The 16,434-nt window shown below is 40.2% G+C and overlaps 1 protein-coding gene across 10 annotated transcripts in view; it reads right to left on the reverse strand.

Moving 5' to 3' along the window:
• Window positions 1–5,416: 5,416 nt before the first annotated feature.
• Window positions 5,417–16,434, reverse strand: part of SORBS2 (sorbin and SH3 domain containing 2) — a 403,159-nt gene continuing 392,141 nt past the window's right edge. For all 10 annotated transcript variants that reach the window (XM_012000190.1, XM_012000189.1, XM_012000188.1 and 7 more), the window contains 3 exons: window positions 13,922–13,971; window positions 9,609–9,715; window positions 5,417–7,568 (listed from right to left, as the gene is read on the reverse strand). In XM_012000190.1, coding sequence (XP_011855580.1) covers window positions 7,507–7,568; window positions 9,609–9,715; window positions 13,922–13,971 — 219 coding nt within the window. In that variant the 3' untranslated portion in view covers window positions 5,417–7,506. The remainder of the gene's footprint in view (window positions 7,569–9,608; window positions 9,716–13,921; window positions 13,972–16,434) is intronic.

A 16,434-nucleotide genomic window follows, 5' to 3' on the forward strand; every position in this document is an offset into this window, starting at 1 on the left:
GGAGGAACTGCCTTTTACAGAGGGTCTGGATCTGAGAGTCATAGGCAGAAGACGAGACCATTAGGACTGTGGTTCTTAACTTTTTAATTCTGCATTAAAAAAAAATCTTTTACAATGATTTACAAGATGATTCTGCTAAGTAGTGTGAGTTACTCTAGGGCAGGGCTTCTGACCTCAACACTCTAGGCAATTTGGACTGGATAATTCTTAGTTGTGAGCTGGCCTGTGTATTGTGGGTCCAGCAGCAGCTCTGGTCTCTATGCACTAGATACCAGTAGCACCCCCTAGAAGTGCTTGTACACTTCCAGATGTCCCCTGGGGGAGTGACAAAATCACACACAGGGAAGTAGCCCTGTGCTCGTACATTATAAAAATATGTTCAACTAAATTTTTTGAACTATATTTAATTTCAAAGTAAATGATCTGTTCTGTCAATTTTGATTCAAAAAATTGAAACAAACCTCCAGGATGGTTTGGATGTTACATCCAACTGCAGTCCACACATTCACTTCTCAGTTTAATCGCTCTCTTGCTTCAGCCATCCCTTTGCTATACAGATGCTTAAAGCCTGTGATGGCGTATAATAGGAATATTATAAGTATTATTTTCTTTTCTCTCTTCATTTTACCTTTCCTTCCTCTACCAATTCCTCAGATTACAATAGATTTTCTAACCTGGTGGTAATTTTGTAATTCTTGCTTTGAGGTTTTGAGTTAATTATATTTTCATGAATCCTGAGGATTGACTTAGACTTTTTCTCCCTCTTTTTATAGACCTCGCTAATGTCAAATTGACTTGAAAACATGATTTATTCACTTTATTTCAGAGTCCTCCTCAAGAGTAAGTGCAGATTATAAAGCAGTATGTTCAGGCCAGGCACGGTGGCTCATGCCTGTAATCCCAGCACTTTCAGAGGCCGAGGTGGGCAGATCACCTGAGATTAGGAGTTCAAGAGCAGCCTGGCCAACATGGAGAAACCCTGTCTCTACTAAAAATACAGAAATTAGCTAGGTGCAGTGGTGTGCACCTGTAATCCCAGCTACTTGGGAGGCTGAGGCAGGAGAATCACTTGAACCTGGGAGTCGGAGGTTGCAGTGAGCCGAAATCGCACCACTGCACTCCAGCCTGGGTGACAGAGCGAGACTCTGTCTAAAAAAAAAGAAAAAGCCCAGTATGTTCAGTACGATCCCATTTTTACCTACACTGCCCCCTGCCCCAGCAAATCCACATGTGTAGAGAAACACTCAGGAGGATATGTTCCACACTCGAATCCATACCCTACATGGAACTCTTAGTGAACCTGTTTCTTCTTTTTGTTCATTTATAGCTTTCTAAGTTTTCCTACAATAAGCATCTATTGCTTGTGGAATTGAAAATGAAAAAAAAAATGCTTGGAAAAGTTATTCTCAAGCTCCCTGTGAAATCAGTGCAAAATTCAGCACGCGCCCCCTGGTGTTGTTAATGGTAACAAGAGTTGTATTGGAAATGGCACTTATTTTTGGAAGACACGGGGACAACTGAGTCACCCATAGTATTTTAGGGAAAAGAATGAAACAAGAAACCCCAAATGAACAGGTGACGATTTACGAGGCAGATTTCTGTCTTGTACTGAACGTTTTTTGGGTCAAGATTATATGCATGTGCATGAGCTCAGATGGAACTGTCCTGAGCTGCGGAGGGGCTGAATTTAGCAGTGAGCTCAGGCTCAGGTCACTTAGAGTCATCCAGCAGAAAATGACTGGTGTATCCTGGGACTTTGTATGCTTAAGAGCTGTCCAGTAAGCACACAGCGTTCCTAGAGCACACCGGGCTCGCCTGTCCCCGCGGTGGTTCAACCCACAGACAGGCTTGTGCTCAGTCAAAACATGTCAGTCATTGAAAGTGTATCCTCACTGGTTGGTGTCCTTTTAGAAACCAAATTCAGCTTTCTTCAGGGAAATAATTGGTGCTGATTGGTATACCTCTTTCTTTTCATCCTGTGCACAGTAAGATGCTGCTATGAGGCGGTGTCTGTTCATGCCAGCCCTGCTGGTGAGAATGGTGGAGAGGGAAGGAGGTGGATGGGTGCAGCTGTTCAACCCTAAGTGCACAGCTTCATCCACAATGTGTTCAGCACCAAGCTTGCATGATTTAGAAGAAAGATGACAGGCTTGGGAGATAGACACACAAGATTCTCCATCCGATTTCAATCATGCATTATGTACAATACCTTACATGTCTGGATAAGTTATTTAATCTCACAGAGCCTCAGCTCCTTCATCTCTAAAATGGGCACAAAGCAGACTTCCTCTTAGATTGCTTGTGAGCATAAAGACACGGGATGCCTGTGAGTAACAGCCTGGCGTACAGCAGGTGTTCGCTATTTCTTTCCCTCTGGTGAGTTTCCAGGTTTGTTGCTAACAATCGGCACAGGCCAAGCATTCACAAACGTTTCCTCTAAAGGAACAAGAGTAAATACTCTAGGTTTTGTGGGCTGGGAGGCAAAATTAAGCATGTTACATTCTCACATAATAAAGAGTAAACACATTTCCACCAATTATGATTGATTTAGGAATATAATAATAAAAATAGAGCACTTTTTTTTTTCTAACATAGATCTACTAATGAAAAGAAAGGAACCCTTTTCTGAGCAGATAGCATTTTACTTAACTGAGGTTCAAAGTTAAGAGTTCCCTCTCGTCAAGGGGAACTTGCCAGTGTTCATCTGTACAAACCATTCTTAATTTGCAGACCATGCAAGAGCAGGCTGTGAGCTGAAGTTTGTCCACAGGCCACAGTTTGGAAATCTCTGCTGTGGACTGCTTATTAATAACACCAGTCTCTGCTTGTATTCTAACTGTAATCACTAATGGTGAATAAATAATCTGAACTCATAATCGATGAATGAACTGTTAGAGAGCTACCATCTGCAGAGGGGGATGAAATAATTAAATAAGCAGGCACTTGGAAGCTGACAGAATGCTTAGTCTTAGTCTTATTTGATCAAATAATTTTTTTTTGAGACAGGGCCTCTCTCTGTTGCCCAGGCTGGAGTGCAATGGCATGATCTGGACTCACTGCAACCTCCGCCTCCCGGGTTCCAGCGATTCTCCTGCCTCAGCCTCCTGAGTAGCTGGGATTACAGGCACGCGCCACCATGCCCAGCTAATTTTTGTATTTTTAGTAGAGACCAGGTTCACCATATTGGTCAGGCTGGTCTCGAACTCCCCACCTCAGGTGATCTGCCTGCCTCGGCCTCCCAAAGTGCTGGGATTACAGGGGTGAGCCACCGTGCCTGGCCGTGGTCAGATAATTCTTCAGAGAATATATTTCTTTGTGGCTAAAATCTGGAAAACAGCAGAAGAAATGATTGGGCCATGCAAACCAACCCTCTAGGATGAGAGACCAAGCAGTGAATGATTATGAAAAGTTACTCAAACAGGTTCTTTCTGCTTTGAATCAAGTAAGAAAAGGACTTGCTTGTCTTCAGTGATGATGCAGCTAAAGGAGGGATGAAGATCTGGCATGTATGTATCAGACGGTCCCTTCCTTCCACCCTACCACCCACCTGGATGGACAGGTCAGATTGATCTAGCTATATGACCCTTAAACACTCAGATGGAAACAAGACCAAAAGAGTATTGTGGGGTATATTCCTCACCCAAAGGGTTACATTTTAGCAGAATGCTAATATAGAGTGGGAATTATCCTATGGCATAGAAGGCACCAGAGTGGGTGTTAAGGGGAAGCAATGTGACAAGACATCTTTGATAACTGAGTTGGCAAGAGAGGAATGTTCATATTTCTGAATATTTAAGAGATAGATATGGAAAAGGGTCAAAATACATAGAGCAAGGAGGGACTAAGGTATGTGAGAAAAGATCCAAGCAGGCAAGCTGGCTCTTTCCCATTCGTGTGGCAGAAAGCGGGGCCCCGTGGCCACCCATCATTTGAAATTCACTGAAAGCCTGTGGACGTTTGCAGAAGCTGCCGAGCCAATGGTGCTGAAGCTGCTTAGGGCAAAGGTTTTAAAGTTTAAGAGTGTTGAACTGGGAAAGTTCTTACAACTCCTTGTAACTAACCCCTCCTTGGAAAAATAGCTGTTTTGAGGCAGAAATATTTTAAAATGCATTGTTTTAGCTGAAGGGCAATTTTTAGCCAAAGAACATTTAGCACAGGAGCTTTGGTGGTGGGTGTTGCGGGAAGTCAGGGACCCCGAATGGAGGGATCGGCTGAAGTCGTGGCAGAAGAACATACATTGTGAAGATTTCATGGACATTTATTAGTTCCCCAAATTAATGCTTTTATAATTTCTTACGCCTGTCTTTACTGCAATCTCTGAACATAAATTGTGAAGATTTCATGGACACTTATCACTTCCCCAATCAATGCCCTTGTGATTTCCTATGCCTGTCTTTACTATCTCTTAATCCCATCATCTTCATAAGCGGAGGAGGATGTATGTTGCCTCAGGACCCTGTGATGATTGTGTTAACTGCACAAATTGGGTGTAGAGCATGTGTCCTTGAACAATATGAAATCTGGGCGCCTTGAATACAGAACAGGATAACAGCAATGTTCAGGGAACAAGGGAGATCACCTTAAACTCTGACTGCCAGTGAGCCGGGTGGAACAGAGCCATATTTCTCTTCTTTCAAAAGCAAATAGGAGAAATATTGCTGAATTCTTTTTCTCAGCCAAGAACATCCCTGAGAAAGAGAATGGCCCCTGAGGGTAGGCCTCTGAAATGGCCGCTTTGGGGGTGGCTGTCTTTTACGGTCGAAGACGAAGGGATGAAATAAGCCCCGGTCTCCTGTAGTGCTCCCAGGCTTATTAGGATGAGGAAATTCCCGCCTAATAAATTTTGGTCAGACAGGTTATCTGCTCTCAAACTCTGTCTCCTGATAAGATGTTATCAACGACAATGCCTGAAACTTCATTAGCAATTTTAATTTCATCCCGTCCTGTGGTCCTGTGATCTCGCCCTGTCTCCATTTGCTTTGTGATATTTTATTACCTTGTGAAGCATGTGATCTCTGTGACCTATACCCTATTCATACACTCCCTCCCCTTTTGAAAATCGCTAATAAAAACTTGCTGGTTTTATGGCTCAGGGGCACCACGAACTTGCCGACATCTGATGTCTCCCTCCAGACACCCAGCTTTAAAATTTCTCTCTTTTGTACTCTTTCTCTTTATTTCTCAGACCAGCCGATGCTTAAGGAAATAGAAAAGAACCCATGTTGAATATCGAGGTTGGGATTTCCCCCAATAGGTGGGTTTAAAAATATTTCTTCTCTGAGCTGATGCTGACACATCTTTTCTCCATTTTTGTGTTAAAAGAACACACAACAAAATGCATTTTCTCTTTAGTTTAACAAGTTGGAATAAAATACACGATTTATATAAAGATAAATGTCAAGAAGAAAAACCGAAGTATACTTCCAAGGAAAATTTATTAGATGTCTATTCAAGAAAAACACAATGATCTTTGCTTGTAAGAATTCAAAGTCAATTACCTGGAAGCCAGGTATGAATCTTTTTTTTCTTTTAAAATCAGATACAGAGAGTAGAAACAGTAATTCTTCTTAAATATGACAGGCAACAGATATTGAAGTCTTTTCTCATAAATGGCATCAAAGAGAATTATTCATTTATCAGCAAAGCTGCATGCAGTTGACTTAATTTCAAACCTGAAGCCTTTAAAATACGAAGCAGGTTGTGAACTTGACAGAAATCAAGGTAGCCTACTCAAAGATGTTGCTTTACCTTCTTCCTAATGAAATTCCCTTGTCATCAGTCAGTAGATATGTACATTTCAGTTTGGCTTCTACGATCTTTTAACTTCATAGATTTTTGCATATAAATGCTATCTGACAGAATCACATTATCTAGGGGTGCTTGTGATCTGTGAGATAGGGAGAGGCTAGTCTGCTGAAAGTGTTGTCGCAGGATAAAGACCAAATTAGGAAACTCCCCTGTTTTCTCAACAACTGAACTAAATATTCTGTACAAAAAAAGAGCAAACATATGTACAAAATTCTAAAGACTACGTACATTGTGAAAAGATCAATCACTGTCCACGAAAGAAATGCCATAAAAAGTTTTATCTATAAGGTGCTCAAGATCCAAAGATGAATAGTTCTTATGCAAAGTCATAAGAAATACAAAGCTAGTACTTGGAGTATGTGTAATTCAGGCACTGTGAACCATATTAAACCTTCCAGGTCCCAATATCATTTTGTAAATTTCTGCTTCAGGGCAGAAAATAAAACCTGAATGATTTAACATTGTTTCTAAAAAGTGCCTAATTTATTCCTAGGAAATATTTTACACACACCAGGAAAATCAGGCTCAACATATTCCTGTCCTCAAATGTAGCCAGGATTCTGAGTTCCATAGAAGAAAAATAATTATTATAGTAAAAATAATTGTATTAATCATAATCCTTGCTAAAACCAACTTTAATACTTGTGATGCTTCTGTACTCTATTTCTATAAAATAATGTGTGAGATTCTATTACATTTCCATAAAATGTACAACATCGCATATGGATTATATGTTCTCATACAATCTCAAATGTGTATGTGTACACACAGTGAAATCTTACCTACTAGTATTGCTTACAGATACTTTCAAGTGTCTATGTTAGAATAATTCTTTGCACCTCTCACTAACACTGCTTTTACTTACATTTTTTTCAGATAAATAAAACACTAAGAGCTCATTGTTCATGATGCTGATCATTACATTTTAATATAAAATAGTGATGCAACTTTACAACACAATAGTTTTTCCCTGTAGTCTAGCTCAGCCTCTTGTACTGTCATGATTATTACTGAAGGCTCTTATTCATTTACTGTTTGCACTTCTAAAAAGTGCAAAAAATTTGCAGAAAAAGACTCCTATTTGAAAACTTACATTCAATCAACAAAATCACACTCATCCAAATGAACTTTCCTCCTCTTGCTTTAAAGGTGGTAATCACTGTGCATATTACAACATGTATGTGCAGGCAAACACTAGCTAAAGTACAGTTACAGTTGTCATATTGTGTAAACCAAGACACTAGGCAAACTTGTGAAAAGAATATACACTGCCAAGCTAAGAATGTGAAAACGCAAACCACAGCATTTCCCAATAAACAATTTTCTGGTCATCTTTGGGGAGAACATTGCCTGGGGGGAGGTGTTGAAATAGCCCCCTGGAGACACTTTTTTTTTTTTTTTGCCTCAAATATTTGACCATTTTTAAGTATCATGATTTTCTTTCTGATCCCACATTTTGACGTGTCAAAGCTTAGAGCAGGAAGTAGGAATCCACACTTTCACGGAGGGGACCAGCCTGCCATGTCGCCCCCAGGCTCACAGCAGCGGCGGTTACTCTGCTGGTGGTTTGGTGGCAGGTGGAGATGGTGACGGTGCATTGGAAACCGTAAGGCATGACGACGGGAGGCCTGCAGGGTGTTTCAGGCGTTGACGCAGGTGCGTGGCTGGCAGGTGGCCTACAGAAGGAGGGAGAGCCATTCACAGCCTCTTGACGTAGTTTCCGGGGAAAGTACCAAAGAATTTGGTTCTTCTTGAGGTCCCTGAAAACAGAAGCGAGTAATGAAAGGGGGGTAACAACAATATCAGTTCATATACACGGGCTTGAATACTTCGCATTTACAAGGCCTCGCGAAGACAGCAAGCCCCAAGGGGTTTGGAAAAGAAGGTAGGCAACTCATGTGAAGCCCATAGGCAGACAAAATTAGCAGTTTTAGTTGGTTGCCTGACGCTGTCACTGCCCCTCCAGCAAAAATGATGCGCTGCGATCATGGCACCCTAGGCAGAAATGCTGAGCCTCCCAATCTGAAGGGAAAGAGCCTTGCTAAGGAGGTGGGCGGAGGAGCTCAGTCACCAAGGCTGCCACACCAGAGTGGGGAGCAACGGATCAAGGCGAGGCTGACAGGTGACAGGGTGAGTGGAAAATCCTAAGAGCAAAGCTTCTCAGCGACCAGTCGCCCGCACAACACAGGTGCGACATGAAGGCATCATCTACCGCAGGCTGTCACTGTCCAGTTTTATCATTTCATAGAAGATCATGCTCAGTGCCACATCCTTTATTTAAAAACAGCACTGCCAGACTCCATCAAGTAAACAATTTTTCAACAATTTACAAATCATTAAAGAAAAAAAAGGATTAAGCACTGTTTGTGTGTGGGAGTTCCATCACCGGCATGATTTCTAACATGGTGTGTTTAACCACACTCACAAATGGCTATCATCATTATGGTCACCTCTGGTTTCTGGTTTGGAAACTTCTTGTAAAAATTGGTGTGCTAAATTCTTCTTCAGGCAGCGCAGATGGAGCGAATAAGGGTCTCTAAAGCTTCACCTCTCTCCTATATCCTGGTGCATACTGCCTTGGCTTGAGGACTGTTTTTCTTTTTCCTTGTCTAGGCAAGCCATTTTACGTTTCTACTTCCTCCTCCTCCTCCTCCTCCTCCTCCTCCTCTTCTTCCTCCTCCTCTTCCTCCTTTTCCTATTCCTCCTCCTCCTCCCGCTTCTTTATTTTTTGAGATGGAGTTTCGCTCTTGTCGCCCAGGCTGGAGTGCAATGGCATGATCTTGGCTCACTGCAACCTCCCCCTCCCGGGTTCAAGTGATTCTCCTGCCTCAGCCTCCTGAGTGGCTGAGATTACAGGCACCCACCACCACGCCTGGCTAATTTTTGTGTTTTTGGTAGAGACGGGGTTTCGCCACGTTGGCCAGGCTGGCCTCGAACTCATGGCCTCAGGTAATCCACCTGTCTCGGCCTCCCAAAGTGCTGGAATTACAGGCATGAGCCACTGTGCCCGGCCAATGACTATTTTCTAGGTTTGTCTCATGGTCTTTTAATGGAAATAAAATAAGAGGCTTGTGGGGCTGCACCATGGCCTCAATTCTTTCGTGATTTTGCCACGGATGGATGTCCAGAGTGAGCCCGCCTCTCCTCTCACCTTTCCTGTCTTGCATTCTCTGCCCCGCCACCTGTGTTTCCTTTTCATCTCTCTCTGTGTCCCAGTGTAGAATACTTTTGTTGACAAATGTTTTCTCAGAAGACCGCTCGTCTTTTTTTTTTTAGGATGGGAAAAAGGAAGTTGCCTTTTACGTAGGAAGAATGGAACTTCTCTCCGCTTCCATCACAAACCAGAGCTAAGGTGAGTCACTGAATGTTCGGGCATCTACGTCAGACCTAGGAAATGGGGGAGTTGTTCACTTAATCTCACTCCCTCTGAAATTAGATTAACACTGTGGACAACTAACATTTTCCACAGCACGGAGCATTGATATTTCTCTTCTGGGGACTATTTGTTGTTGTTGTTCTCAGATCTCAATCTTTCTTGGTTTCTGCTATTTAAAGAAATTTTCTTCTCTCAGTTGACTTGGAAATAAAGCTCGCAGAAAATCACATGTAGCTGAAGTAGTGACTACTAAACTATATTAAAAATGCAATAGCCTTGGGATTACTTTGTGCATATGAATGTCTGAAAGATCAAAGGCATTACGAATTCGAAGGAAGCTTGGCTATCACAGCAAACCATGCAAGTGAGCAAAGGCAAGCAAATTACAAAATACCGCAGGTGCCTGAAGAAGAAGCGCACGTACCCACAAACCAGCCGTCATCGCACTTCTCCATCACATCGATGACATCACTTTCTCTGAGCTCCAGCTCGTCTTCGTTCCTAGGAGTATAGTTATACAGAGCCTGAAACCTTAAACAGGACAAGGGAAGGTGTTTAAAAACATGTGGACACCTTCATGACACATAGAAGATAGACAATATTCATTCTTCCTTTAACATTCCTATTCTGAACATTCTATTGGGTGGTACAAGCCTGGTAAACACGTAAATAGCATTTTGTTGGGTGGTACAAGCCTGGTAAGAGTGTAAATAGCATTCTATTGGGTGGTGCAAGCCTGGTAAGCATGTAAATAACATTTTATTGGGTGGTACAAGCCTGGTAAACATGTAAATAGCATTCTGTTGAATGGTACAAGCCTGGTAAGCATGAAAATAGCAATATTTAGATCTTCACAGGCATTAGAACACTCTAACAACATTTTGAAACTCATGAGGAATATCCATGAAAATTGTAACATTCATAAATTGGGTTAAAATATGTTAACATTTGTAAGTCAGACCCACATTTGAATGGTCCAGCCATCTAATGTCTATCATTCAGACATTATAGTACCAAATATAAAATAAGAGATATTTGTATTATTTAACTGTTTAAAAACAAGAAGGAATCACAATTTTAGCTAGCCATAATCGGAAGCAAATAATGGGGACTGGAGAATTGAATTTTCAAAGGTTCTAAATGGAGATAGACGAAATGTCTCAGACTTGTCTTTTAAATCACTCTCTGTGAATTACTATACAAAGGAAAATTATTATTTTTTTCCAAGAGGAATTCTTTAGATCAGTTTAATGTTATAGTTTGGATCAGTGTTTTCTGAGAGTTGGAAAATTTGATGTAATTAGCCTATGAAGTTGAGTAGATGTATTCTATGAGCAGTTATTACTGAGTCAATTTCAAGCAGATTATAGACATGTCTCTTTTTAAAATGAGTCCCAGAAAAATTGTATTTGATTTTCAAACTCTCTCTTGAAATAATTTTATATAAAAAAGAATTATTTATAGAATGCCACCACTTTCCTTTCCCTGCCTGAATTCTTCGACAGCATATACTGTGGAGAAATTGATCAATAATGAATTCAGATACTGAATTTGTGGTAAGAAAACACCATGCATTATAATAAATAGTAACATGGACTGGTGTTTTTGGAAAATGAAGGCAGAAATTACTGTAGCTGAGAAGGTCATGAAGAATTTGATAGGCAGTTAGCACGAAAACTTCTTCATAATAGTACTAAAATATTACCAGTACTGTGAGCGAGACTTTTAAAAATCAGGAATTTGTTTCTGCTGCTTTTTGTAACAGCGATGTCATTCTGCTAATGTGAGAAAATAATAACCACATTCTAGGGCATTTTCGATTTTTTCATGCCAACTTTAAAAAGTTGATAATCTTGACTACTGCTCCGGAACAAGAATGATTTATTTTTAATTACTTTATGAGTCAGAAAATAATATTTTGGTAGAACAAAACTATTCTATCATTTAAACGCAAATCTTATGTCATTAATAAGCAACAGTGACCCACTGGCTTCCCCCCAGTTCATCCACCATTTGGATTGGGGGAGCTGGATAGAGCTGATTTCAGGGGGTGCCCAGCACCATCCCCTAGAAAATACTGTTTTCCCTGGCCTGGCACCAAAGCCTGAAATGTCAACATTAGAGGCTTCGTCCACTGTTAAAACTTCATCCTTCCGGTAGACCTTATAGCCACCCACATTCTTTTGAGTATGGGCTTCTGAGGCCTTTTCTTGAGAGAGGGGTTTGTGATTATGGGGAAGGGCAGAGAAAGGCAGCTAGCATCCCAGGGCAGTGGCCAAAAAGGCAGGCAGGTGTGGAACACACAAACGTCACCTGACTGAGATGTTTGCATGTGGCCAGCTTGAGTAGCGGTAGTCCATTTATTCTGTTGTTTGTGTTAAGAATTTGATTTGGAGGCTGCTTAGGTGAACGGGTGGTATCTTTTGTGTATCTGTGTGGAAAGTTCACAGTCCCTTTTCTAGTTTCACATTTGAGAGAGGGTGGTCATTCCTGGGCTGCTGTGTTGGTGGATATACACAACACACCTCACTCTGGGGAAACTGATTCTTTTACTGAGCTTCTCAGGCTTGAATCCTGCCCAGGCTCATCTCCAACCACTTATGGAGACCGGTGACCTAAGGCTGCAAACCGCAGCTGCCGGAAAGAATCTCAAGGTCTCAGAGCTAACGCAACAAAATTGGCACGGACTCCTGCTTCATTTGTGTTCGATGAAAGCCAGCGTGTTTGTCCACGTTTATTTACCATTCTGGTTTAATGAGTCCACAAAAACAAAAACAAAACAAAAGAAAAGCCACGGAGTTTTATGGAAACACAAACACACCTTCAGGAAATCCTCCTGCCTCTACTGGCTTTCAGAGTCAGTGCTGCACAACAGGAAATGCAGTTGAATCCAATGTGAACAAATGCTGTTCGGAAAGATGTGTTGGTGAGGTGAATGACGGTGGTGGGGTACGGATGCCTCAGAAAGAAAGGTGTCTTTTAAACCGGAAATGCTGAGCCAGACTGGAAGCCCTCTCTAACCTGCAACGTTTTCTAGAACATATTTCACTGAAGCTCTGAATTGTAGTGACTTAACATTATGTTCCTACTTTTGCTCAAAACTTATTTTTAAATGACAGCAACTAAGCAACACCCTAAAATCCCACTAATTCAGGCTATAATCAAATATCAATTTAATAAACAATGTTTTCTAACGTACGAATCAGGACTTTGAAAATGTAACGTATCTTTCATTCACAGACACTTTAAAAGCGGTTTAATATAACATGTTGGTAATGCAATAAAACCTACACAGCGCTGGAATTTATTTTTTATAATGTGATCTTATCATCGTTTGGGTAAATAAGAGAACAAACAAAAACTTTAGAATTACAAGTCGTATTTAGTGTTTTCCAATTAAGCGATCTTTTTGTTTGTTTGTTTGTTTGTTTGAGACAGGGTCTTGCTCTGTTGCCCAGGCTGGAGTGCAGGGCCATAATCATGGGTCATTGTAGCCTTAACCTCCCTGGCTCAAGTGATCTTCCTACCTCAGCCTACTGAGCAGCTGGGACTACAGGCGCAGGCCATCACGCCTGACTAACTTTTTATTTTTATTTTTGTAGAGACGGTGTTTTGCTATGTTGTCTAGGTTGATCTTGAACTCCTGGGCTTTGGCCTTCCAAAGCGCTGGGATCATAGGCATAGTGACTGCACCTAACCTCAAGTGAGATTTTAAATGCTTATCACTGCTAACCTGTTCTTTCCAAAATACAGACTTTCCCGCAATAAGAACACCTTTCTGGCTGCACTCTGTGAGAGCCAGTCTCATCCGGAGATGCTTCGTGCTAAGTTTCAGGTCTGTGAGGAGCAAGGAAGGACTTGATGGTGATAAAGGAACCAGACCACATGCCAGGACCTGCCTCAGCGAGGAGGCTGTTGGTAGCCTGTTCTGCTCCAGAGTGTGGGCAGTGGGTCAGGATCCCCAGTGTGTGCTCAGATACGGGGGACAAGGGTTAGGTCCATGAGTGAGCCTTCCCAGGGGTGTCGCTCTTGGCTCACAGTACACGGGCAGAGGCCAACAGGAAGTTGTTAACTCCTGAACGTCTCTCGGGGACAAAATGGGCCCGAAAAAGAAATACACAGAGAGAATCTTCAAGACAACGTGTGACACCTTCAGGCTGATTTAACTCATGTATCAGAAAGGAGAAGGAATTTGAAAGGGAAGTTTGAAAAGGCGTTTTCCTGGTGCCGCGGAAGTAGTAGCAAGTAACTGAGTAAGAGTGAGTGTTTTAATACTGCCATTTTCAAATGACCCTTCTAAGCATGTCACTTTGGAATGACAGAATGATCACTTTAGGTCTTTTTTACACTTAGGTCCACTTTTACAGTTGCCCAGTGGGTGTAGATGTAAGGTTAGAACATGTTCTGTATGTCTTTGAAGCTCCTAGTTACTTGTTACACAACCAGCAGAGCAGAGAGGGAGACAGAGTTAACCATCTCAGGAATCACTGAAGCATTGGAAACTTTTCCTAGTGCATCAGTTAAAATCTCAGAGAACTATGGGTTCTTCCAAAAATTCGTTTCTGATCACTGTCATAAACGATGGAGAGACTATTATAATTTCTTGTAATTTAGGAGGCCTCATGTTAGTTACTTTGATCTTTCACTTGCAAAGCCATACATCTTACATTTTGGTACAGTTGTCCATTTTGTGGGTCAAGGTTAGTCTCGAATTTAGAAGATAAGAAGAATACTTACGGTTCCCCCCCACCTTGAATATTTTCATGAGTAAACACAGGACGCTGTGGCTGAAATGAAATGATTTTCAATGTAATCAATGTTTAAACTGGTACTAATTAAAAGATAATTTGGATAATGGCATGGTACTTTTCTTGACATTTAATATTTCCTGTTGTAAAAAACCAAAAGGAAGAAAAAAAAAACAACAACAAATAAAGGGGCAGCTTCAAATTAAAGCAAAATAACCAAGGTCAAATGTTTTGAACATGTCTACAATCTAGTCTGCTCAAGCTTTAAGGAAAAGCCAGGGTTTGGTCCCATTGATTTTTCAAAGGCCAGGAATAAGGTAAGAACATAGACAGCAAACCACTAGAATAGGAAATATAGACACCTTCATACAACCTTATTCTCCAGCGTTTTCTCAAACAAGCAGAAAATAAACCACATTTAGTTTCACAGCAAAGTATCCACATTCATTCTGTCAACCTTTCCTTCACAGACAACATTTTCACATACAGCACAGAGGAAAATATCAATAGGCAGACATCCCATGCTACATCTGAATTAACATTCTCTGTTCTCAATGTGGAGAAAACACATGCATTTTTAAAAAGAGAAAACGGAACTTTGGAATGCAACGAACAATATCCGGGTAACATGTAGCATTTTACCTTAGAAGAGAAACATTGGTAGAAATTTCCAGTGCACTGAACTCTCGAAAGAGTTTCTTTTCTTTTTAAACTAAGCATCAAGACCAGTATCTGTAATAGATACTTATAATATTGGAAATGACAAGCCTTAGCATCCCATATACCCACATTAATATTTTCAGTGAATGAAAGTTAACACGTTTGTTGAATATATAAACTCAGTGTAATTTACGTTGACTACCTCAACTTTACTTTTTAGGGGAGAAATGCATACAAATCACTCATAATACATTTCAAAAACACTCGCTTCTAAATGATAGCTACAGGGTAAAATCAGAATTTGCATGGCACTTACATAAGTGACTGTTTGATGACTACTGAATTAGCTATTAGATCCACGTCCTTAGACATTGGGCCAGCTCTTAGATTTCCATAGTTATGAGTGGATTACTGATAGGCTGAAATCTCTTCCTGCAAATTGTCTGTAGAAATCCCACTGGTCCAAGCTCGGATGGATAACTCTGAGGTTCCTCTCAGTCTATGAGTCAATGATTCGCCCACTTCCTAAATTCTTTATCCACCCCCTTTCTATCCTACTTGTCTATCTAGCATAAGACTAGGTACTCACAGCACTAAAACTGTAAGCTTTGATTCTGTTAATTGGAAACCTTTATTAACAGTGTTCTTAGAAATTTCACTCAACAGTCTGTGGATAGAATATTTAAAACTAGAACGCGTAAGAATTACTAGACACAAGTATGACTTAAGAGTGTGAAATAGTTTACTCCTGTAAATATAAGACTACTAATGATGTATCTATTATTAAAATTGGAAGATATTCATATTTTAAGAAAAATTATGACTAACCAATTTTCCAGCCATCTTAAGATCATTTAATTCAAGATATTATTAAATCAATTTAAATATATAAGATGGTAATTGTAAGTCATTGATAAGCTTGTATCATATTACCTATTTCAAGTTCTCTTCCAATCTAATAAAACTTTATATATGTATAAAACTGTTATGCAGAAGTAAGATTTGTATACATCAATTGCCACTAATAGTATTTTGTAATAATTTCCCAGTCTTTTTTTTTTCTTAGTCTTCTTTCTCATTTTAAATGCCTGCAGAATAATGGTCTCCCACATGTGTCTACATATCATAGTTTTCTTAACCATCCTCTCTTTTTTTTTTTTGTTTTGAAGTTAGAATTGGTCTAGTCTTTTTTCTCACTATCATAAGTAGCAATGCTATACACATTTTCTTATGCAAAGAGCTATTTTCTGCTTTTGAACCATTTTTTAGAATATATTCCCAGGAGTAAAATTTCTGGCAAAGAGTATGCATTAAAGCCACATGATTTTGAGAATGTACATGTTAGTCACTGAAAAATACTGTTCTCAAAAGTAACTTGAAAACGTCTAATATGCCACACTGCATATCACATACCAAGATCGCTACGACTCTTTCCTCGAAACGATCAGCACCATCTGCAGTGCGTAAAAAAGTTATGAATAAGAAAATATTGTTTATCCTTGTCTTAAGAGAAAATGTTGTGTAAAGTATATTTCATTATGCTCTAAAATTGGTATCCCTGTTTTCACACATTCAAACCATTTTAATATTTTAAAATTGAGTAAAAGTTTAACCTTCTACATCACGATATCCAATGCTTTGTAAAACTGGTCAGTTTCGTTTCATTGCTCTTTTGTTAAAATGTGAATACAACTTTAAAAATCAAATTGTTCATTAATATAAAACAATAAACTTTTAAAGTCTGTACATCCCTTTTTAGTTATCATCATCATAATTCTACCAGTTTAATTCCTTTAACTCAACCCACCTCATCAATCATTTAAATGAACTGTCCCCTTGACC

This window comes from Mandrillus leucophaeus, unplaced genomic scaffold, assembly GCF_000951045.1.
Source record: "Mandrillus leucophaeus isolate KB7577 unplaced genomic scaffold, Mleu.le_1.0 Scaffold62, whole genome shotgun sequence".
Classification (NCBI taxonomy): Eukaryota; Metazoa; Chordata; class Mammalia; order Primates; family Cercopithecidae; genus Mandrillus; species Mandrillus leucophaeus.